This window comes from Asterias amurensis, chromosome 20, assembly GCF_032118995.1.
Source record: "Asterias amurensis chromosome 20, ASM3211899v1".
NCBI lineage: Eukaryota > Metazoa > Echinodermata > Asteroidea > Forcipulatida > Asteriidae > Asterias > Asterias amurensis.
Genome location: NC_092667.1, coordinates 4,823,698 through 4,849,797, shown reverse-complemented (window position 1 = coordinate 4,849,797; position 26,100 = coordinate 4,823,698). Strand labels below are relative to the sequence as shown.

At 37.2% G+C, this 26,100-nt stretch overlaps 1 protein-coding gene across 6 annotated transcripts in view; it reads right to left on the bottom strand.

Annotated features, from left to right (window-relative positions):
* LOC139952189 (uncharacterized) overlaps positions 1-25,250 on the bottom strand; it is a 59,627-nt gene extending 34,377 nt beyond the window's left edge. For 5 of the 6 annotated variants that reach the window (XR_011787874.1, XM_071951226.1, XM_071951228.1 and 2 more), the window contains exons 1-4: positions 25,085-25,250; positions 21,428-21,558; positions 16,246-16,315; positions 1,908-2,038 (exon numbers count right to left, since the gene is read on the bottom strand). Coding sequence is in view for 5 of the 6 variants with exons in the window: in XM_071951226.1 (XP_071807327.1) it covers positions 1,908-2,038; positions 16,246-16,315; positions 21,428-21,544 (318 nt within the window). In the remaining variant the exon portion in view is untranslated. Of the gene's footprint in view, positions 1-1,907; positions 2,039-12,044; positions 12,191-16,245; positions 16,316-21,427; positions 21,559-25,084 lie in introns of those variants that run through there. The other variant, XM_071951231.1, reaches the window with a different exon arrangement.
* Positions 25,251-26,100: the final 850 nt, after the last annotated feature.

The window sequence follows — 26,100 nt, the reverse complement described above, 5'->3', positions numbered from 1 at the left end:
GCAGAGAAAAAATGGCCTTGCCCTCTCACAGATGAAATTCCAGAATTGCTACATGTAGCATTTGTCTCAAGTTTTTCCTCCACCTTACAGAGGCAGTTTGCCACAAGACGCTACCATCCAAATATTTCTGGAGAGCTGCACAATTATCCTGTCTCCAAACCCCAGAATGTCAACTGTCAGCCAAATTTGAAATTTCCAAACACGTTTGTTTAAGAAGTACATTAACACACACTCGAGCTTTTCATTTCCAAACCTCAACCTAATTATTAATAAAAAAGTCAAAGAGAAATGTTTAATGTCTTACAAAAAAACACATCCTGTCTCGCACAGTGCAAAGTCTGCAGGACCCCGTGGTCTAGTGGAGCTTCTATTGAAATTCAAATCCAGCTACATAAGACTGAGATTATCTACCCCGATACACCACGTACAATACACTTGACTACCTAATTAATCAGTAGACTGTTTGGGCATTGAGTGCACCACGTCTGAGGACTGGCAGGGGCTTCAGTCATGTTCAGTTGAATTTACACAACTTGTGGGATACGTCGGAATATATACATCGACGAGCAGAGAGCCTGGACTTTCACTTTCTCATTCAAGCAGCGATCTCCCTTAATAGTGATCTGCTGGGCAAATTCCAGTTAGAACTTCTGAGGACAAGTCATAATTGTATCCAAGTGGTCCGGCTAGCTAGTTTTATTTTTCATCAAGCTAGTTGTAAGCCACTGCCTGTACTGGTTTCAAAACGACGACCACACAAAATGACAGGCTGTTGGAAGAAAACTATAAAAAATGTGTGGACCAGTGAAAGGGGTGGTGGACTATTGCAAAGACAAACTAGTTCTGAAAAAGTTAAGGGGAAACTCGGTCGTACAGAATAAGAGTATTTAGGACATTTGGTCAATGTAAACACTAACAGTGAGTTAACATGGAATTTTTCTTGTACATCTACTGCCATATACCATCTATTGACTCTCTGCAGTATGACGTCATCACTTGCGCCCATAAACCAATGCGCCACATTCAGAGAACTGATATCTTCATCCACTACATGCATTCAACATCTTCACACACACAAACACAAGGGATCGTTCATATCCCTAGAGGAGGAGGGGGGAGGAGGAGGAGGGGGGGTTGCCACCGAGCAGTGGAGTAAACACAGCAAACCGGCAAAAGGAAAAATAAACACAACTCAACACTATGACTGAGTGGAGTGGCTCTCTCCCTGTTCGCTGTCGCCACGGCCGAATCACAGTGAATAAACTGCAGTCTCCTTGCCTAGATAATCGTTGTGATGGGCCACAGTCTATCCTCTTACTAGTCGCCGTTTCAGATTTCAGTATTAAAAAAACTGTCAAATGGCATCAACGTAAACAAGCGCAAATTACAAATGTCACTGAGGCAGGACTATAAACTGATAACACTAAGATGCCAGTACAATTTGATGCACTTTTTTTTTTACACACAGTGAAGGAATAAATGAAGGTAGCGACCCTTGTTGGACTTTACTGCCTCTGCAACTCTCTCGACTCTCTGCCTAGAATTGGATCGAGATCTCTCTCCGTCCAATCTAGCTGACGTATATTTATAAGATTTTCAAAGGACTGTAAGCCATCAGGCTCAGCCGATTTCACAAAACTTAACGCAACTGCGTTAGTCCACTTGCAAAAGGTTTTTGGCGTAAGTTGCACCATAAACGTTGCGCAAGTGGACTTACGCAGTTGCGTAAAGTTTCATGAAATCGGCTGCTGGTATTATGAAAAACAGTTTTTATGTCTAGTATAAGTTACAAATAGCTCCCCCTCAAATAGCTCCCCCTCCCCCTGCAACAAGTAATTCCAGGCCAGGAACTCTCTCCGTAGCAGCCAAAGAATTGTGCGTCTTCATAACATGAGCAGAATACGTACCCTAACCATGATGTCTGAGTCGCGGCAATGCGTCTCCTTGCTAAGAGATCTTGTCACAGCCTCCTTGAGTTCGTTGAGCCTGCTTCGACCCCTGACTGGGATGTCCGATACCGATCCGTTCACTGCGACATCTGCAGACAACAACAGAACACAAGATACAACATAATTAGTCACTAATTGTTAAATTAGATTAAAAAGGCACTAAAACAAATAGAAATTACCTCTTTCTTCTTTCTCAAAAACTACGTTACTTTCTCGCAATGTTTCATACTTTCAACAGCTCTCCATTACTCGTTACCAAGTAAGTTTTTATGCTTGACAATTACTTTGAGTAATTAACAATGGTGTCCAGTGCCTTTAAGATGCACTCATCACACACAATAATTGCCAGCCGTTTAGAAAAGCACACAAGACTCATGATACACTGTGTACATTTTCTACGATCATCAGCGACCGGTCATCAGACAATCTTCACCTCATCCCGAGTAGCCTCCTCTTATAAGCCGATGGGTCAAGGGGTCAATGCCCTACAGGATCCCGAGCAGACTTCTGTTATCCCCGGAGGAGAGACGGTGCATAACACTAGAGACACGTGCATGTCTGCTTCGCATCAGGTGGAGGAAAAAAACACATGATACGATATGTGTGTCAAATACCAATGACGAACGAACCATAGAGCTAAAGAACAGGTTGTTGTCAACGGAGGGTTTCGTCAGCTTATACAAGGGAAAACTGATAGATCCATTGGGAGAAACTTGTTGCCATCGTGATAAAAAAATCCTTATAAAGGGTATGATTTATCTCAAAAAGGGTTGGGAGAACCTCGTTTCATTGGGATAAAAGAATCCCCAAAATTTATCTCAAAAGATGTGCATTGGGAGAACCTTGTTGCCTTTGGAATAACAGAATCCCAAAACAGGTATATTTATCTCAAAAAAGGTGCATTCGAGAGAACTTGTTGCAATCGGGATAAAGACCCCTAAAGAGGGTATATTTATCTCAAAAAGGTGCATTGGGAGAACATTGTTGCCATTGGGATAAAAGGAACCGAAAGAGGATATATTTATTTTTTATTTTGGTTGTTGATGATAATTTCATGCACAGTTTCTTTTATGTACCGACTATCTATTTAGTAGCCAAATAGTTTCCCAATGCCTAAAGTAACCTGAAACACAACGCAGAAAGTAAGAAGAAAAACATCAGCGAAACGTACCATCGAGACACGAGGCCAACAAAGGGACAAACAAAAATGTTAGAATGTCAGTGTTTGAATGCAGCCACTTGAGTGATAATGTCAAAATGAGTTAGCGCTCTATTTGAACACATTATTCCAGGCCGCGGATGTAAGTAGCACTATCTTTGTGCGAATCCGCATTTTGTCCGAGCGAGACAAACTTAAATGTCAAGTCGTCTGCACTGGCATGATTGGATATAAGCAACCACTTGAGCAGGGTTTGTTCCTTCGTTACATTTATCACGGGTTTTGAGGTTTTTAAAGGGCAGGTTACTCACAGTGGTCCCGTGAAACAATAAAAGTACACAATATAAAAACTTACTTTAATGTTGGGGGTGCTGCGCAACTGGGTCGTGCATGGGAGCTGGCTGGATTTGATTTAAATATCAGAACCAGAGATGCCGCAAATGTTGTTTAAAATCACCATGTGAAATAGTAATGGTACAACGATAACAATTGACTGAGGGTATACAGCCGGGCGTGCGGGGGGGGGGGGGGGGGGGGACTGGATTTGTTTTAAATGTCAGAGCTAGAAATGCCCCAAATGTTGGTTAAAGTACAATAAAAACTGACAGAGTGTATAGCGTGGTCGTGCATGGGTGCCGTTTAAATTGTTTTAAATGTCAAAGCAAGAATTGCCCCCAAAATGTTGGTTAAAACTCACCATAGTATAGACGATGTGACCTCTAACGTCACTCGAAAACCATAACATGATTCGCGCGCATACCGCCCGGCAAAACCTTTGTGTTATGGCAGCCAGCTAGAAAGTGTATGCAATCTTACCATGCCTACGCGTCTTTTTGCCCAGCGAAACATGACGTATACAGTGTTTTGTCAACAGAGGGCGGTTTGAATGTAAACATAGGTCACATCGTCTATAGTGTGAAACAATAACAGTACAACAATAACAACAAAAAGAGGTTGGGCAGCCGGGTCTTGCTCGGGGGCTGGTTGGACTTGTTATAAATGTCAGAGCCAAGCTGCCCCAACTGTTCGTAAAATTCACCATGGTGGTTGTGCGAAACAATAACGGTACAACAATCAAAACTGACTTTAGGGTGGGTGTACACCCGGGTCTTGCATGGAGGTCGTTTGGATTCGTTTTAAATGTCAGAACCACGGACGCCCTAAATGGTGGTTAAATTCACCACAGTAGTTGTGTGAATATAACGTTACAACAATAAAAACTAGTGGTCCAAAAATAAAAAACGACATTAATGTTGAGAGTGTACGGAAGGGGGTCGTGCATGGGGAGCTATTGGGATTTGTTCTTAAATGTCAAAGCCAGGGATGCCCATAATGGCTCTGATGTGTGCGTCAATGGCATTGGTTATAAGGTCATGATGACATTTTAAAGTGTTTACAGATGTCACACTTCGGTTTCATTTTACGATCACAGTTTTCCTGGTTATTGTAGGGTCTTGTGGGACATGGAAATTGCCAACTTCATCTTGGGGGAAAAAAAGGACAATCGCAGACAGAGAGTTAAATAAATCAATAAATAATAAGAATTCAAGAATCAAATATCAGTCTGGTCCATGCAGCTTCAAGTCCTGCGGGAAGTTACAATGTATGCACTATTATGTGCACTTGTATGTTTGTAACACAAGGTGTATCAAGCCGTTATGCATGAATTGTGTGTTGATCCATGTGAATTAGGGCCAATACGCCAAAAATAATAACAACAAAGTTTTGGGTTATTCTGGAGGGAGGGGGGGGGGGGCTTTGTGATCAAATTCACAAAAACATCAATACAATTTAGATGCTGCAGATTGCACAGTAGTGCTTTTAGAACCAAAGATAAACACCATGTAAAAAGGCATTCGTTTTGATTCAACGTGCTGGACAACTTCCAATTTTATGGTCCAGAATAGCCCACAATATGCGGGGGCACAGGTTCAAATCCCTTTCAAGTTTTCTGTGAATTACCGCGAGACTCGGCCAACATAAACATCTTTGATCACCTACACTGATCAGAACTTTCTATTGGTGGTTGTTTGGTGTATGTTTGGTGTATTTCAGTTGAAAACTAAAGGACGGGAATTGACGAACTCTTCCATGAACCACTCACAAATGTTACCTAAAATAAAGAAATTACCTCAAAAAAACTACAATACTTCAGAAGAAGCCGTTTCTCACAATGTTTTATGCCATCAACAGCACACCATTGCTCATTACCAAGTAAGTTTTTATGCTAACAGTTATTTTTTAGCAATTACCAATCTTGTCCACTGCTTTTGTGGACAAACAAAACACACAAAAACTGATTCAAATTAAAGTTGTTCTCATCTGTCCAACTGATCACCTTTACACCGATTCAAGCCTCTTTAATTGTGTCTCTCTGTCATCAGGAACACATTTCTGAGGGAAGGATTTCCAACTGCTTATTTTGTTCATAATGCTAAATTTCGGCTCAATGTCAGTAAGATCTATTTCGACATTAATCATGCGCAGTTTACGTCTTCTGAATGCTTCTGGATCGCTTGGACGACCATCGCACACGTAACAAAAGCAATTCTACTCCTGCGAAGGGAGAACAAAACTTGTAATTTCCTGAAATTTTCCCATCGAAGGTTGTGCTTAATATATCAAATTAAGATGCAGCGCAAGAGTTTGTGAAACTTCATTTTACTACAAATACGTAATTTGATTTTCTGTCCTTGATGGTTTGTGATACATTCACTTAGTAGAAAAAAAAAAAATTTGAATGAGTTTTGGAACTTGCGGGTAAAAATGCTGTGAGTTCCCAAAACTACATTTTACTACAAAAATGATTTTTTTAATTCCTTTTACATAATTCGATTGAGTTTTAAATAAAACCGATGTACATAGCAGCCCCCCCCCCCCCCATCTTAAGATAATCAAAAGAAAATTTGATTTAAAAGTTTCAAGTTAAACAAAGATCAAATTGTTCTCAAGTAGAACTTATAAGATATTGATTGCGGCAACAGACAAAGGGATTCTCCAAATTAATCGCCCATTGTTTACGCATGAGCATCGCGCATTTCAAAAAACAGTATACTTGGTAAGTCTGCTGCCACCTAGAGTTCTTGAAAGCACCACTAATTTCTTTTTGCTGTCGAGTTACAAGTCCTGTAGTCTTGTGGATTTTGGTTTGGTTTTGTTGTTTTGTTAATGTATTGTAAAGTTTTTATACTAAAACAAAAAACAAACAGACAAACTTCTATGCATATTTTTACTCCCCAAAACCAATGTTGTATTTTTCTAAAATTTTGAGTATTTTAATAACCATAAATAATTCCAAAAGTATTGTTAAATAAACTGCTCACAAAAAGTAAGGAAACTTTTTTCAATCCAGTATATTTGTTATTATTTAATACCCTTTTTGTATATGGTATATATCATTGCAAAGCTGAACTGTTCCTCTTTAAAATGATACCACAATCGCAATGATTACATGTTGCTGGACTTGACCACGTTAATGAGAATGAGACAAAGTCACAAATCAAATGTGCCAAAATTAGCATAATTTTTGTGTTACTGTATGAACAATCAAATTGGCACTGCAATTCAAACAAGCAAGACAACTTACTGATCTTAATCCACTTCATTGAGACAAGAAATTTGGTATCGAGCAAGACAAGTTACTGATCTTAATACACTTTATTGATACAAAAAGTTCAGTAATGAGTGGATGATCCGAAGGCGTTGATGACAGCCTGGCACCTTCTTCTTATGCTGCACAAAGTCTTGTGATGCGCTGATGATGATAAGGAACCTGGTTAGGTCAGCCACAGTTGATGTGTTGGTGGTTCTGGCACAGACAGCGAGGCCAAGCTGGTCCCACAGATGTTCCATGGGATTCAGGTCTGGACTGTTAGCAGGCCAATCCATCCGGTGCACCCCAACATTTTTCAGATAGTCAGTCACCAGTCGGGCTCGATCGGGGGGAGCGTTGTCATCTTGAAAGATGGCATTTGGTCCAAAGTCTGCAAGTATGGGACTGCATTCGGCTTTAGAACATCGTCTTGCAAATACCCGTCAAACAAGGTGTTTTTCATGAGATGAGGGTAAATTGTGTCCTATGAGCTCTCTGGTGCAAATCATTGTGTAAACCATTAATGGTTCTGAAAAGCTTGATCGGTTTGATAAATGAGCATTACCTATTGACCATTTAGCACAGACAACCGTAATTTTGGCACATTTGATTTGTGACTTTGCCTCATTGTTATTCGTGTAGCCAAAGTTTTCTCTCCTGTTTTCTACAATGTATACAGCTTATTCATAATAATAATAGAATTTGTTCAGCACAAAACCTGATACCGATTACTTTAATTGTGTTTGTCTCGTTCAGACAAAAACCTATCAAACCACTTTGTGTGCTAAGTGCAGTGGTTCCCTTCGTGTGCAATAAACACAAAATAACCAACTCAAAGGCCCTAATCCCCCTGCCCCTCAGTGATAACCCACAACCCCCGCACTCAGCAATGGTTCGATCCACCCATCGTCCCTCATTACTATGCACAGCCGGCAGTTGGCGCGTGGCATCTCACTCCAGCTCAGCTCATTATGTATTCATGTAATTAGTGTCTACACCATGCCTGGCACGCGCCACTCTCTGGGCCCTGCACACACACTCACACACACATGGCATTCAGTTGTTTGATCACAATCTTTTCTTCCAGTTCTATGCACTGGTAGTTTCACTAAAAGATGGAATCCCATTCATAAATCCTTCAACTACCATACATGACCCCGACAAGGTAACACTCACCTCCCCCCCCCCCTTCAAACCCCCAAATCTTTCTTTAAAAAGTTCTTTGTTGCTCACATTCAAACCATTATCCAATACGTCCTTGCCCTTTCCTTTGTTCCAAAATAACTTCCCAAATGATTTATTTTTGTAGCAAAACTTACAAAATCTAAGGGCAAGAATAAGGAACAAATCGTCAGTCTAATTTTGTCTGAATCATGTCACTGCGACTATTGTTCAATATATCCGTAACTTAATAATTACTTTCCACATATATCATAATTGACACTCATTTCAGGTTTCTGGCACAAATGTTCTTCGCAAATTAACCCTGCTTACAAATATAGAAGCGGTAGACTAGAAACCTTATTTCAAAGTCAAGGTGTTGTAGAAAGGGAAAAAAACAGTTAGCCACAAAGCCTAATTGGAAAGTGTCATAAAGTGTTTTTGTGTGAAGAAGTTCTAATTTTTTTTAGTGTAAGATTTAATTCCAAATTAAAAGGAAATGGTACAAAGTTTTAAGATGTAAACATTGGAATCTGTTTCTTGTATAGCACCATCCAAATAAATTATTTATCAGGAACTAAAACAAATATCAAACTTCAAAATTATTGGGACAATCTTTAAAAACCAAATTCAAACTCATCAGGTTTTGTTTCGAAAATGTTGTTCATAAGCACTGGTGTAGATCTACATGTTTGTCGAAAAGTTGACTCAAAACTTTAAAAAATTGAAGAAAACTCTACCTACACAATTGGACACAGTTGGATACAGTGCTTATATTATAATATTTCTGCATCAATAATAATTTTCACGGTAGGGTTAACTGGTAGTTTCAGTTGCATGCATGAGAACAATGTTAAAACCCGTCAGAACAAATGCAAAACAATAATTTATTTAGTATCTCTCATCTCACACACTCCCCCCTCATTTCGCTACCAAAGTCAAAATCATTTATTTATTTCTTGCACTACAAATTTGGATGACACACCCGACGCTTTTCTCCGGCTTGTTGAACTTCAAGGTTAACAACTAAAATTAAAGGAGCCAATGCATATTTGTTTATCAAAAGACTTATTTACACAACAGAATGACAATGAACCAATTTTTTCCTTTTCTTTTCGTGCTCGCGTAGTATTGATTCGACGCAGAGCCAGTAATATCTAACTTCCACGCGGAGAGAGCAAAAGAGACCTACGGTCTGGTGTGGAATACGCAGTGGCGCTGACATTTTTTAATAATAATTACAGGGGACCATAGTTTTGAATTTCATGAAATAATCATGATAGAGACTAAGGGGGAGGAAATTAGAAAATCAATCGCGTTGGAGGATTGGCCACGAACAATGAGAGACGCTGACCATATTGAAAATTCGCCATAGTTTTTCATTCTTTAATAATTGATAACGGAAAACTAGCGAAGACGGACTGGTGATACCAGTGTACAAAGATAGTTTCAAGACCAAAATGTTTATGACACAGGAGTATTTACGTAATCCATTCAGAATTAAAAAGCAATTTCTACATTGATTCTGTACTGTTAAGTTTTATTGACAATCTATAAAAACAAAAAACGATCAATAGTAAGTTGTTTTCCCTTTGTTTATTTGTTTGTTTGATAAATTGTGTTATTGTAGAAAAATAATAAGAGTGTGAAACATCCACATGGACGTGGTCATTATTTTTTCACTCCATTTGTAATTTTTAACTCTTTGTCTACACTGTAATATTTAAACATTGTTTAAGGTCAAAGTTGGCTCATTGTTTTGCTTTAAACTTAATGAATTCTTTTGTTTGTAAATTCTGTATTGTTGTGTTTGTTGTATCTTCTGTAAACTACTCTTTATTGTTTACAAAGCATGTATTTGGTGGTTTACATTGTGTTTTTGGATTGAGGATACGTAATCCTCATTAAGCAGAGAAAATATAATTCACAGTATTTTTTACCGCAATTGGCGTGTGTGGAACAAATGTACATGATGTGAAATAAGTGAAATGAACTGTTTTGTTTTGTTGTTTAACTTTGTTATAATACAAATTTTCATTCATTGAGCTAAAACAAAACAAATAGGCAGTCATAGTTTTAATTGCGGCAATTTGCCGTTGAATGAAAGCGCCCTCGTGCAGCTAAAAATTGCGGTCAATTAAATGAGCTTGCATCTATTAAGCGCTGATTTTGGCAAAGCATATCTTTGCCACTCTTTTGCTTCCAAGAATTTTCTCATTTATACCTTGGTCAAAACTATACATTAACAATTGTTTAATTGTGTGACTCCAAATAAATTATTGTTTGCTTTGATGTAAACAAAGTGAACTAAATTGAATTTTAGTAGAACAAAGTAAAAGTATAGTCTGTGACGCGCACTGCTAAAGCCCCTTTTCATATCAGGTATGCTAACTCCAACAGTATATTCTCATTAAATTCTGAACATAATTTTTAATTGCCTATTTAAGTATGGCTTCAATTCCACAACTACTTTTATAAACACTTAGTTCAACTTTATGCTGGCACATAAAATAAAAAAAGTACAGCCCATTCAGATATTGTTTCTGTTTTTATAAAAGTTCTAAGACAACAAAATTGTTTGGGGTTTTAATTTGTTTTTTGATAATTGTTTTTTGTGAAAAATATACAAGAAAAAAGTGCAAAAGGTTACATTCTAAACTAAAATTTCCTAAAGGCAATGTAGAAGCCCCCCCCCAAAAAAAAAAAAAAAAAATATATATATATATTATTATTTGATATATATATAGATATATATATATATATATATATATATATATATATATCTCAGCAGATTCTTTAACAATTCTAAGCACAAAACAAAGAGATGAAGAAAATGCAAAAGAAATTCCATGTTCAAAACTTCAAGTTATTGTGACAAAACATTTCCAGTTAACATTTTAAAAATGACTCATCCAGTTTCATCAAACCACTGTGGTTTTCTGATTTACTGTGCATTGCAAATCAACCACCAATCCTCAATCAAAAAAAAAAAAACGACCATCAAGAAAGCTATCACAACAACCAAGAACCCAAGTATATGATATTGTTAACAGTGCAACTCGTGGCAAACATTGGACGAGACAATAACCGACTAGCCGCCTCGTCTTCAGCTCCCCCGATACATAATTATTCAAATGAGCATGTTAAGTGGGGATTCAATGTTTGTCATCATCAGCACAGCCATTAGGTACCCCTGGCAGTGGTTGTTCATTCATACATGCGCACGTAGACGCAATCAAATAACCCCAAATCGAGACACACACACACACACCCACATATGCATCCCTCTTTCCCCCCATTCAAACCATTCATATTCACTCCTCTATGCAACAATGGATTTATTAAAAAAATCAAAATCAAAAATAGAATAATTACACACACAGTGTTCCAATAACCACCACAGATATGCAAATTTTGTTCTAGAGGGTAAGGGTCGATTGGAAACTACCATGTAGATTCTCTCTTCCCCGTCCCTTGTCCCTCACCGTGCCTCGTTAGCTTTCCCCGAGTCGACAAAGTCTAAGCCCAACACCATTTTGCATGCAAACAACTCCATACAGCCAAAGAAAAAAAAAGTAGTTAACACAGTAGTAGCCATATTGGAAAAAAAAAACTTGCCACAAACTCCAAACTCCATCCCCGTTCGGTGCCTTGCCGGCAACTGAACTGCCTGAAAATCGCCCCAGTTGTACCCCATGGTCTCACCCCACCCTGGTTAGTCTCTAAAGCCACTATTCCTACCCTTTTCTAAGTGTTTAAGAGACACATTTCTTTGAGATGTCAAGTGCAACTTTGTTCTTTAGTCATGCTCCTATCAAACATGGCTGCCTGGTTGTCAAACAGCCACAAAACACCTGCTACGAATCAACTCATAAATTCTGCCCATTAAAACAGTCTTAACTCCCCTAAACAAAAACTCCAAGTTGTTTTACATGTCTCCCCTGTTCACTGGAATGCTTTAGAGTTACAAATAATGCAGGTACTTTTACTCAAAACCCTCTAAAAAGCTACTGGTACTTTTACCCTACTCCGCAAACAACAGACAAAAAAGACACACACACGCCCATCAAGCATAGTTCACTTTTCCTACGCACAATAATCACACCGTGTGGACTTTAAAAAAAATTGTTGTCAACATCCTATGAACTTAACTTCAGGAGAAATATTCTAATATTAACCCTACCTCCTTAATCTTCCGCTCTTGCCTCAACCACAGCAGAAATCAGCCAGAATATATTCCCTGAGCAACTCCACAGAAGTGAGGAGATACGAGATGTAACAATTTCTTTCTCCCCAAGAATGACAAATTCCCGAGTTAAGTTTCCAGTCCGCCGCGTTATACGTCAGCACTAGTGCTACTACGTGTACTGCTACGCCGTGCAGAGTGGCACTAGTATAATGTCTTTCCCATTGGCCAACTTTCATTGGCTTTTCTTTATGAGGCTGCAGGCCCACTCAACAAAGACGCGGCGCTATTTACTATGCACAACATCTGCGTAATAATAAAACAACCCCATAGTCAAAGAATTGCTGAGATAATAAACTTAATAGGAATAACTGAGCCGGGACTACGGCATTGGGATTACGGGGGTGTCCCTACTGGTGGCAAGCGGGGAGGGGCAGATGGCATTATTTATACGTGACAATCCACGATTTAATTAAATTGCTCATTAGCATAATAATGGTAGGTATGACTGTTAGCAGACAAAAGTTGATGTCAGAAGTTCTTTTGTTGTTCTGGAGGACAAAGTGTTGTAGTTAAGATGGCTTTGTTCTGTCTTTCCTTTGTTGTTGGACCCAGTATACCGTAACCAGCCAGGGAAAACTAAGCACGTTTAGAACTCAGAAATATTATTTCAACCTTTCTGACATGCTATTATTTCTGTGCAATTGGAAGTGTCACATTTTTCTTGATGATATTTTATTCAGGGGAAAACTAATAATATGAATGCATTAAAAGTATCAATAAAAAAATTAATTTAATTACATTTTAAATTAGCATCTGACCATTAGTCCGACTGGGGAGCAATACATTGGATCCTTAATGAGCCTTAACGCTTTTTCAGGCACCAATTTCTTTTTTTACTGATAAATTGATCATAATGGACACATTTATTGTTTATTCAGGGTTTTTTATTTTTATTTGTGCTTACCAGCTTCATCCAATTTGGCCCAAGCCATGTGTAGGGTTTGCAAAGTTTGCTTTGAGTGAAAGATAAAGTGAAATGAAGTTTGCGGCTGAGCAGGATGACTGACTGTAGTATAAATGCGCCCGATTTGCATGCCGCACCACACAACTTGGCCGATGCAGTAAAATCTGTTACAGAAAAATCTGTTTAACAGGTTGGCAAGAAAAGCTACCAAGAGAAGATAATTCTGTGTTATGGGTAATTTACTTTCATACTCTACAGAAAAGAACGAGTTTTATCGGACCCTAGTTTCATTTTTCATTTTTTTAAATTATCTAGAGATGAGGTGAGGTGTTTCATCAAAAACCCAAGACCTTTGGACTTGTCCGGTCGTTTACTGGCCCGATATGTCTGTAGTCCAGAGTGTATGCCAAGTCCTGCATCAAAAACACTTCCAAAAAGCCTATTTACTGACAGTACATGATGTGTTGGGGGAAAACTTCATGTTTTGTTTGCTTTAAAAACAAAAAAAGGTCCTTTATATTTATATTGGGATCGTCATTATAGGTACCTGCATTTTTACATATTCTGTTTTTGAGTTTTTGTTTCACAACTTTATTATTGCTGGTCCCATAAAGTGTTTTAAGCCTGCAAAGTTTAACTCAAAGTTTGATTAGTTCGGGTTGAACAAAGAAAAATCAAGTTTAAAATACCAGCGCTCTTTCAACTGTGCTATCTGGCCCTATGTTAGTGGTTTCCCTATTTTGTTTTATTTTTTCGAACATGCCCAGTTAAATTCAGCAGTCAAACAATTTTTTGGGGGGATTCTACAAAACAAAGTAGTCGGTTGTTTAAAGTACATAGATGACAACAGTGCAAGACCATTATGAATGCGCACACACACGTCTTGAAATCATTTATAACACACGCTTACATGTATGCTTATAACACACATTTTTTCCTGCCATAAAGTAAACACAAAAGCGTGCTTACCCAGTACACAGCTTGATCATGTCTACGAAATTGCGCCATGATCTAGGTTAAGACAATTAAGCATAAGTCCCCGGATTGATCATAAGCCTTGAGACACTGAGCTCATTGATACAAGGCGTGTACATAGAACACAATTTAAAATCAAAGGGGCATACAGAACTTTGAGACACATCCACAGATTTGTTTTTGATGTTTGCCAATGTTTCCACAAAGCACAGGCATGTATGCTTCGTTTTTGAAAGGGCAAGGGCACCAAGGCGTTTTCTCCTTGGTAAATGGATGTGTAAATTTGTACCTGAGCATTTTAAGGGCACCAAGGCAGTGGACCAGGGGGCATGGAGGCAATCACCTTTGTTGCCTCGGTGAGGTATTAGGCCTAGCGTCAACCGTACATTTCCTAAGAGAGAAATTTTTTCATTTGAATAACTGTTCATGTAGCAGTCTTTTATTTTTTATTTTATATATCAGAATAAGATCTTCTTCGCTGATTTCATCTATGTAAGATATCACAGGGCTCGAGTTTTACACTGGACTACTGGCCCCAGGCCGGTAATTTCAGTATGGGCCAGTAAACTTAACAAAGACAAGTCCGGTTATTTTTGGCTTTCAAAATAACCTGCAGCACCCACAGCAATTGCCTTGGTGCCCTGTGCTTTTGCTGTGGTGCCCATAAAAAAGATGCCAGAAATCTATCAGAGCATTGTTCATTATTTAGGTTGAATCTACATGTAGGCATACCCCGTTTTACAAGTAAAAACGTGTAAACTCAAACCTATTTCCTTCCCCTTTATGTCAGGAATGAAATTGGTTCTTTGGAATGATCAGACTGATGGGAATTCTTGCAAGGTATACACAAATTGGGAATCTCTAGAGACTTTGAGAATAGCAGCCCCACTTTAGTATTCAATTTAGAATAAAGGAAAACCAAAGCTTAAGAAATTCATCAGTCAAGGCTAAAGGTAATTGTGTCAGGTACTTCTATCTTGGTTTGTTTCTTAACTACCTTTTTTCTGTTTTTGATGGGGCTCTTTAGGGGTGTGGTTGGGGGATGGACATCAAGGCCACTGTGTGGCCCTGGTCTTGACCTACATAGTCAGACATAGGTGCCCCTTTAAAAGTTTCCCATGTTGTAAAGTGAAAAGGGCATAAATGCCCTCTCACGTATGAAATTCCAAGTCTGTGTTATGAGAAACATGACTAATATAATCTGTGGCCACATGACAATCTGTCATCAGTAACATGTTTTATTTCATCAGTGGCCGCTCTTTCATCAGCAAATCAGAGTTGTGGAGAGCAAGTGACTTTTGCCATTTTCCTCCTAATAGAATCTGGCAAGTGGCGAGAATTGGTTTTGGGGATTTACTGCCGAGCATACGGTACGCTATCTGTGTACAAGTTGTACAGGCAGACTACAATACAAAGGTGGGCCGCGCTGCACAGTGGCGTACCGATGAATGTGTAGCTATATTACCAAGCAAGATGAGACTGAGTACAGGGACAAAATTATTTGATGATTTTGACGATAAGGTCAACCTGTCAAGGCTAAACTATTCTGCTTATAATTTTTTAATGAAATCATCCAGCGCGCGGGGCTGTGTGCACGTTTAAAGAAACCTGTTTTGATTTCACTAGATCTTTAGTCTTCACCTGAAATGCTGAAGGCAGTAACCTGTACATCGCTATTCGTTATTAAATCAGTTCTTGCTTTTTAATTTGGCTTCAAATAAGTCTTTTTATTTGATTCGATTTTCAAAAAGGAAGCTGTGAAATTGATTCATAATCTTTGTATTCCAGTCCTGCAGAGATGACACACACTTGCAAAACCAGCCAGTAAAAATTTCATGAAATACTTGTCTTTTCTGTTCAGTTTTTCTTTGTTACGGGCAAGGCGTTTTCTTGTTTGCATAAGGGCACTTCTGAGGTTATGTAAATTTCTTTAAAATATTTCAAAGGGCATGGAGGCAATGACCAGGGGGCATATAGGGACAATGACCAAGGTCATGGAGGCAATGACCAAGGTCATGGAGGCAATGACCTTGGGCATGGAGGCAGTGACCAGGGGGCATATAGGGGCAATGACCAAGGGCCTGGAGGCAAGTTTACTGTCCACAGCAACATAATTTTAGGAAAATATTTTGGAAATTTGTCGTTTGTAGAATACAGGAATCAAAACATCAGTTGACAATATGGTGCAACTTAAAGAGTAAACAAACCACAAGAAATAAAACATTAAATGCATTAATGGCAAGGAGTAATATTTACCTGTGTTTTCATTAGTTAAGCTGTTGGTTTGTTTTCTGGACTGTCGACCCTCTGTGTGATCATCCGCTGTCTGCAAAGATAGAGAGAGAGAAAGACAAATGGTTTATTCCAACAATGGATGCTCTAAAAAAAATTGCTGTAAGGGCAAGCAGTTTTTTCTTAGTTAAGGACGTGTCTATTTGAGGGGAGGGAGTTTTTCCTCATTATAAGGGACTGGGGCATGGCAGGTTTTTCTTAACGAAGTGCACCATTATAAGGGCACACTGTTTCGGGTGAGGGCACCTCTAAGGGCAAGGCAGGTTTTTCTTAGTGGAGAGCACTTTTATATGAGGGAAATTTAACTCGGTCGGGAACTACAAAAGGTACAAGTTACTTGGTTTTAATGAAGATGATTTCTCTCTTTGGTAATTGTAACCAAATACACGTCAGAGACATCAACAGTTGTAGACAAAAAGAAGCATAGAGATCTTACCAAAATATAAAAAGCGCTTTGCTAAGTCCATGCCGAGAAAGTTAAACAAATTTACTATTGTCCTCAACTTCTTGTATAAGAAAAAAATTGCAAACAAAGAAGTTTTCAATCAAATTAACACCACATTCTCGTACTCCTGTCAAAGAAAATCTAACATCTCAAACATGTCCATAAAGTAACAAGCCACTAAATCACTTTCAGTACATTCAGCAAATAACTGCCTGAGTAAACTTTGCAGTTTACAGCATGAGAAAGATTCTTCCATGATTACAGCCACAAATTAAAAAAGGTAAGCCACAAAGAATCCCAATAACCATCTCCACCATCGACTTTCTTTCACAACAACTTTGCCTTCATTAATTTGCAAACAAAGAAAGTTTTTCCCAAAGCCAGGACCTGGTGAGACCATTAGTAAATTGAAACCCATAGCACCTGTGCTGGGGGTGAAAACCACATTATGAATATGCATGAGGTCTTACTAAGAGGCTTAAGGCTCACTCCTCACCAATCAGACAATTCAATGAGGCAATTTTGCAACAACAAAGGTCACACCAAACTTCATTCATAAATTCATGCAGAAAGTGGCTGTTCTTTCTGCAGAGGGGGGGGGGGCTATAAGTCAAAGTATAGGGCCTACTAACTTTACAGCTATAAGTAGCCCCTGGAGCAAGAACAGCTACCCAAGCTAATCTGGACTCAATGAAACAGTGATGAAAATAGAAAACCCCAGCACATGTTGCCCATGCCCATCCATGGCCTGTGCACAACTTACTACTACACAAAGAAACTTTCGGACAATATGCAAACTTTCCTGGCGTAGACAAAGGAAATCTTGGCAACATCTGGCATGCGTGTGAAATCGGTTCATGACCAGATAGGTCCCCTGTGATTAAACTTCCACTATACCTTCTGTTGCAGCACAGAGTACAGTTAAGGAGAGTATAAACTTTAACACTACAAATTCAACTTACTGTAATAAGGCAGACAGGAGCAAACTTTTCATACAGTGTTGGACAACTGAGTAAACAGCGAATGTGTACACTGTACTTGTATTATACCCTCAACAAGATAATTACCTCACACTACAGACAAGCTTTGCTTTTGGGAGACCCCCCCCCCCCACTTAATTAATCAACCTCCATTATTTATCCAGTGTATGTCAGAGGTGCAATTTTGAAATTGCAAGAGGAAATGCCCAAATAGACTTAATTTTGTAGAAGGGAATCAGCTTACTAGATATGCATGACTGAAATGTTTTTATATTCATCAAATTAAAAATATTGCTTAATTCACAAAGGGGTATGAACGCAAAGATGTAATTTAATTAAAAGACATACATTTGGGTTTTTTAAGGTTTTTTATATCTAGTAGTTTGAAAAATATTTTAAAATAAACACCAAAGTATTTGCACTTTAATTATCAACTTTTTCATGGTAACTAGACAGAATTAAAAATTTTTTTTGAAGAACTGGACAAATCTGTGAATTTCTTTGGGACATTCAGAATAAGTATGTGGTGTAGTAAAAAGAATAATCGCACAAGACATGAACTTTAGTGATCAACTTGCGCATGATGAGTAGACATTATTAGAAAACACCTTAAGATCACACCCATTTTCAAGAACTTGACAAATCTGTGCATTTCCTCGGAACACTCAGAACTTCCATGAGAATTAATTTGAGCAGGGAATTACTTTTAATGTCAACAGTGTGTCGTACCGATGACAAGGTTTTCATTTCAATTCATTTATAGAATTGCCTTACACAAGCCCGTCAATAATCACACTAAAATAAATGCACCATATGTCTCCAGTTCTATTATTGCAAAACTTGCAAACTGTGTATGCCTACATGCACTGCATAGATAATTCACTTTTTGTCTGGTTTGGGATTCGCAAGTTTTTTCTTTTGATATTCACGGTATTCACACAAAACATTATGAAACAACACAGATGGTTTGGGAATAATATCGCCAGCTCGATCAATAATCAACTTTGTCAAAGAAGATGACAGTGGAGATATTGACCGTACCATTTCCTGACGGGGAGGTTTGTTTTCATGTTTTGTGAAAGGTGTTTGCTGAAAGTTATGCATTTTGGGAAGGCCTGACCAGGGTGAAGAGTAGGGGCATGGAGGTAATTGACTCTGCCGTAAGTTCAAGTTCAAGGATAACAAGGTCTCTGTATCATCATTATTACTGTGCATACTGTCCGTATGGAGATGTACCGATGAACATTGATGCCATTCGCCTTCGAGAAATAAAAGTTATAGTCTTCGTTTCCGTGTACACCACAACTTTTTGATATCTTTAATTTTCATTGTCCTGGAACCTCAATCAGTTAATTCCTAAATACAGTTGTTAAAAATTCAAATCTTCAGACCCTTTCCTTTTGGCCTGACCCTCAGGATGAATCCTGTGCTCATCGTCTCATCCCCCAAGTAAGATGTCCCATTGTCAAGCCTAGCTGAGTGGAGCCAGGGATTGAAGGACGCCAGTAGGCAGTGCAATTTCCTGTACGCACACACTGAGTAGGTCTGGCCACACAGCCAGTAGATTAAGAACAAAAGCCGACTACAAATTGCTGGAGATTCAGGGCTTTGTTGTTGAGTAAGACATGGTGAGGGAGCCATTTGGTGCACAGCCGCGCATCGCTTACTCAAACAATGCAGCTCTAATTACATGCAGAATTTAATGAACTTTGTGTACGCATAAGGCGCCTTTCAAGTTCTTGTTTTTTCTTATAGTAAATTATGTGCGTCAATGTTGCATGGAAAGGAGATGCCATATTCCACGTCTAATTCTAATTAATTTCACAACTACAATCAAATTTGTGACAGTTTCATAAAATACGGTTAGACAGTTAAGTTTTCCAGCGAGGAAAAAAAAAAACTTTGTCAGATGTTTTGTCCTCCTTCGTTATAAACATTGTTTGTTTGTCTGTTTTGTTTCTTCAGTGTGCTTCTCACTTTCATTTAGAAGGTTCTTTCATTTAGAAAAAGTATTTCCCACATAACATATTATTGCAGTGAAAACAGAAAAACTGAGTACATAGAGTATCAAATTTATCAGTAAGCTTTGGGAGTGAAAATAAGTATTAAATATGTATCTAAAAATGTATCTAAAAAAAGTGTTTAAAAATCATATGAAAATTGTAATTACACTCAAAGTTCTGTCACAAAGGTAATAAACTGTGTACACTTGGGCTCAGGTGGTTCATCATTGTTGCCTATTTATATAGAGCTAATTAACTGTCTACTAATCCACGTTTTTAAATCCGTGCGGAAGATTTGATTTCAAAACGGATAAACAAAATCTTCTCTCCAAGAAAGACACTTTCCAACCAGAAAAACATTTCCACTGTTTTGCCATTCTGATAAATTATTGTATCGACTTTTAAATTGATATATAATATAAGTCAATTTAAATTAAATTCAAAAGGGTCATAAAAGAACAAAATGTAACTTAGAAGAATGCACAATCTGGAAAGAATCATGTAGACTATGAGTTTTCAACAAAAAAAACAGCAAGATATAAAACCCAAATGATGAAACACAAACAAATGCATCATCAAATGTAATAAATGTAAGTATTCCCCATTCGTATGTAGTTAATTTAAGTAAGTAAACAAATTATTATGAAATTCTGAAAAAGGGAAAATTCAAATTGTTTTGCTGCATGTACATAAACAAAATATTTTCAGACTAGCATTTTCAATAAACATTTTAATTTTCAATTTGTTGTCAATAGTTGGCAATATAAAAACACATTACTTATGTGCAATGACAAGTAACATCCTCAACAAAAGATTTTGTTGTTCAATCAAAATTAATATCTCGTTCACTGAACCTCCATTAAAGATTGATTTTGTTTTGTTCCAATCAACGTAACCTTGAACAACAATACGCTTTCATAAATCCAATTACACTTATCTTCCAACAAACCGTCTTTTTTATTTACATGAGCTTTCATCTACATGCATAATACATTTACAATCACTAAAGACTGTCACCAAAGCAGGCTGAATGCCCTAACTATTTCTCACCAACAGAGGGGGCTATTTACTTTAGCTCACTTCAGGAAATATCAGACATGGGCCCAATTCTTTGTAATAAAAAATTGACCTGAAAGACAAGTGGTCTAAGTTAATTTATGATAGAAACTTAGTAAGGATTGCTACTTCAATATGATTGAAGATCCCTCAGAAACCAATTTCAAAGTGTAGCCTGATACTTTTCCTACATACACTTTGGATCCTGTCCAGTCAGAAACATGACTAACCAATTTTTCCAATAACCAATCTCAAATTGATTACAAGGATAATTCTCTTAAAATTGTAACCTTTTGCTAATTTTTTCCTAATAAAAATATGGAAACCAACAGGCTAAATCTGTTACAAGAGTACAACCATATTAACATATAGGTTTGTAACAATTTCCAACCCAGCACACAATGAAGTATTCAAAAACAAATAGCATACAGAACATATGAAGTAATAAAAAATAAAATAAACAAACACACAAATAAACAAAAGTTTCAAGAAAAAGCAAGTATTTTCAGGTAAAGTGAGTGAATCTGCATATTACTCGATGACAAATATACTAATATAACAAGTTCTTTACATGTACATGTAGCTTATTATTTTCAGATACAATTCTCTTGCAGTACGAACATAAAATTGTATTTATTTATGTCGTTTGTTTGTAATATTACCTTTCGGTGGATAACTGGACTGTTTGACTTGGACCGTAGACTCCGTCGTGGGGAATTATTGATGTCTAAGCCCTCAAGGTGTCGACTACGAGGCCGTGCGTTTTCCTCTCCATTCATGATTGAACTGTGACCTTTAAAAAAAAAACTACAAACAATTAGATTTTATATTTACCACCACTTTAAAGCAGTTTTGAAAGTTACAATAACCTTAAACTTAAATCCTTTATACAGGTTAAAATTGATAAAACCCAGCCCCCATGTTGTAAAGAACACGTGGGTCTAACTTGTTTGCAGTTCAATTTTTAGATTTTGTACATATAGAATTACAACAATTGCAGTTTAGGCATGATGAACCTGTTGTAAATTGATTGATTGATCCCATACAGCTAAAAAATACACCATTACACTTTTGTGAGTGTAAGCTAGAGTACTTTTGTATGGTGCTAACTGGTAATCAATTTTGTGTTACATAACTAAACATGTCTTCTTAACGTTTGACACTAATAAACATTCATTAGGCAGAGCTGAACATTAAATCGCGTAGATTCAAAACGCCGTGGTCTTGTGGCAAGACTATACTTTTTCAATTAAAGGTTAAGGGTTCAAGTCTCTCTCGTGTGATTAGCGATGGATTTTTTTAACACAGGACTCGGGGAAAGTACTGAATAAACAGTGCACAATACACATTGGTCTAGGGGCAAAAAAAAACCAATAGTGTTAAAGTTGTGTTTCAATGAACAAACAACAAGTCTTACTGATAATGAAGTGTTAAGGAAACAAAGACATGAAGCTATGCCATCACTTTCATCGCTGTATCCCAGACAGTATAGTAGGTCTATCCTGTCTTCCATGTAAAAACAAGGAAACACAAAATATCCAACTTTAAATCCGTCTTGAGCCTTCCAAAAATGTGTACATGTGCAAAGGAGCACATCATTCATGTACCGTACATACATTGTACACTGTATCAATCAATGGGTACCCTTCTCAACGTATAGTATGTAGCCTACGTAAGTATGCACAGTGCACACAAGGTTAAAAGGCATCCCACAACTATGCAGACTAGCAAAATTGAATTTATTCACTTTCTATTTACATACTCCAAATTCCAAAAATACTATAGTTTGATGTTTATTTGATTTGCATAAATAACTTTTGATGTAGTGTGGTAGTCGATGCCAAATTTTCTGCACAGTGTGAACTACATTGCATGTCGTGTATTTAGAACAATAAAAAAAGTAAGTTTTGAAAGTTTGTGTTCCACTTACAGACATTGGCTCTCAACAAAAACAGGACAACAAAAACAAAAACTAAACTAAAAGAACGATGCTTCAGTCTATGAACATTACATAATTTTAGTCTAAACATTGCTGTTGATAGCTTTTGTATGAAATGAGGACTGGATCATAACTTTGTAAATCTAAAACTCTTCAAAAGTGTTTTAAAACTGAAATGTCAATAAAACAAGATTGATCCTGTTAGAAAAAAAAGTACAACGTACGAGTTCAGCCAATGTAAACGTGTAGCTAGTCTACAAACTATGTGATGAAATATTTCATAATTGTTTTCAGCAGTTTATTTTAACTATTGTATAATCCTCACGCAAGCGTGCAAGTTCATTTAAAAAAAAAAAGACTGCACAAAAATTCTCCACAGACTCCTGTACTTTGATATTTTTCATTTACAACATTTTTATAAAAAAGCTCACTAGATTTCATCAAACCTCTTCTTCATATATTTATTTATTTTTCTTTTACACATTATTACTGGTCGGACACATCGCCCTGTTTTAAAACTTACGTTTTATTTCCTGATACGATTGAGTTTAACAGAGTCATTCTTTGTAACAACAAGGTCGTGTGGACGTATGCAAGAAAAAGAATACAAGAGTTATTAATCCACCATTCTCAGTGGACAACTAACTTCCTGGTATACACACTGGTACGTAATAATTAGAGAAATGTATATTGTCTATAATTCCATTTAATCAGCAAGGTTACAAAGGGATCCATCAACCTCCGATGCCATTGCATAGAATAAATCTTGAGTCATGGTTTAAAAGATTTAACGTAGACAAATATATCTATAACGAAAAGAGAAATATAATCATTATAGATGACTGTTTAGTTTTTATGCGAACAAAAGAGGGCAAACAACCTTGATTTTATTGGCATGGTTACAAGGTAGACTTTGCTTAAAAAGTAAAAGTCAGTTAAGATTATATTTTTTGTGATTGTATGAAAAACTTTGCGGATACCCTCTTGCTGTGTTTATGAAGGTTACGCATTTCTATCTTCATGTCGCAGCTAAAGAAAACATTTTTCAAGTTAAATTTGTTCAAGTTACGATTGTCTATCCCTGATACATTTGAGTTTTCTTTAACTTTGAAGATCTTTTTTTTTTAAATATTACTCAGCACAATTTCACCTGTCACTGTTCAGTTATTATTAACAACCCACGTGACTTCTTAAAATTTTAAGTTTTCTGGTAGATAAAGTTGTGCGTATCACATTGAGCAGCTGGTCGCAAGACAAAACATTTTTTTGAAAAGTGCTAACAAACTATTTTTGTCCACAATGGTTTTGAAGTGCTCTTTGTTCATAACATGTAAGTTCTTTTGAACGGACAACTGAACCCCCCCCCCCCCCTCCCCCAAACAACAAAAATTTAGTGTTGGTTTGTGGCTTTATAGAACGCCAGGTGTTCTCAATAACAATAGCGATTCATTGATAAAACGGGGTTGCTGGCCATGCACACAGTGTTGCCATACATACAAAGAAGTCATGGAAGCAAAGGCTTGAACGTTTATTTCTAGTCAAATTGGTTTGAAAATAAGAAACTTTCGCAAACACATCCCCCAAAACAAGCATAGCTGAAATTGTTTAGAATGATAGTGCTGCACATCCAGTAATAGTAGGGATTGACCACTATCAAATTGCATGTTTTCTACCCCCATGGTACAACAAGGCAAACTGGACAAACAAATTCACAACATTCTTGCAGGGATAAAGAATAAAGTTTTGGCAATTATTTAGAGGGATGCAACATTTTACCCACATAAATATTACTTCAATGCATTGCTAAAAATTTAAAACATAAAGACAGTGCAGTTAAGTGGATGTTTGTGATATCTGTGACAATGCAAATTTAAAATAATACGTTGTTTTATTAATTTTTCAAACCGTTTAACACATTCCAAATGTTGGAACACCCCTAATGCGTTAATGGTTTGCTCTAAACTGTCCAACATGTTATAGCTATTGACAACAGAACTCAACGGCAAAAAAAAAGGGCGACCAAACAACCCAAAGTTTACCACGAACGAAAAGTTTGTAAATTACTAAAATGTGGACAAACTAATATACATATATAACGTATGATTCACAGGCAATACAAATTTGGTAATGAAATGCCGTCAAACAAAACTGAAAGTGAATTGTTTCCTCTTTTAAAAAGTGAAGTTGGAGGTAAGTTACGACACCACACACTGGGCACCGCCAACTTTTGTGCCACATGACCTATACTAAAACTAAAATCTCACACAAACTTCCTCACACGCGTTCGTGTACTTCAACGTTCAAACTCCAAAAATATTACCCCAAAATCCATGAGAAGTTACAAAAAGTTACTGTTGTTGACAACAGCAGCACAACTTACCCTTACAGCACGGTAAATTTACGTAATCCAGGTTTTTAGAGCGAAGTTTTCAACGTAAGGAAGCCAAGTCGTGTAACTCCTCGTGTAATCATCTGCATGCTGGTTGACCTTCGCGCTATGAGTCGAGTTTGTACACACACACAGCACAAAGATATACACTGCAGAAACTTTTCTGTACTCTCTCACACAAAAAAAACGTATCCCATAATTTATTGGAAGTTTACTGCGCACGCTCAAACCAATTAAACTCAAACTTCTTTGTGGAGACTTCGCAAGTCTGTTGTTGCGGGTAGCGGTAGAAACTGAAACTTTTTTCGAACTTTGGAATTTGGTTAAATTATTATTTATTTTTGTGTAGGTAATTTTTTTTTAGTTTCAACATTGGAAAGGCCTTTGTCATAAGAATGTGAGTGAAACAGGAAGAAACTTTAAAATAAACCTAACATTCTTCAAGGAAATAATTATGTGAATTTGTTTTTGTATTTTCTTTTTGTTAAGTTTCGAACAACAACAAGCATTCCTAACCCTTGAACATTAAAACAATTTAAAACCCAGAAAAAGCCTAATACCTAGGTACCACAAATATTTATTTATGTCTTGCAACGACAAACAAATGTTTTTGTTTTGATTTTGTTTTTTACTTCAAGTTTTATTAATTGTTAATGTTATTGTTTTCAATTAAAAATACGAGAAACAAATACATTTAATCAATATATATATCTTTTCATTTTACTTATTTTGTGTCTGTTTATTTATTTATTTATTTTTTGTTTACTTTGTATAATTGTAATTAATTCATTCATTTATTAATTAATTATTAATAGTAAGAAATTCCTCCTGATACAAAGTATAAAGCTTTCGATTTGTGGCACTCCCTAAACAAGAGTCCCTTTGTTAAGAATTTCCAATTTCCCTCAAATGTTCCCTTTGTTAACGGGCCGCAATGCTAGATTTTGAGGGAGAGTATATCACCCCCCCCCCCCATAGGCCCAGTTATCGCCTTTGAGTCCCCAGTT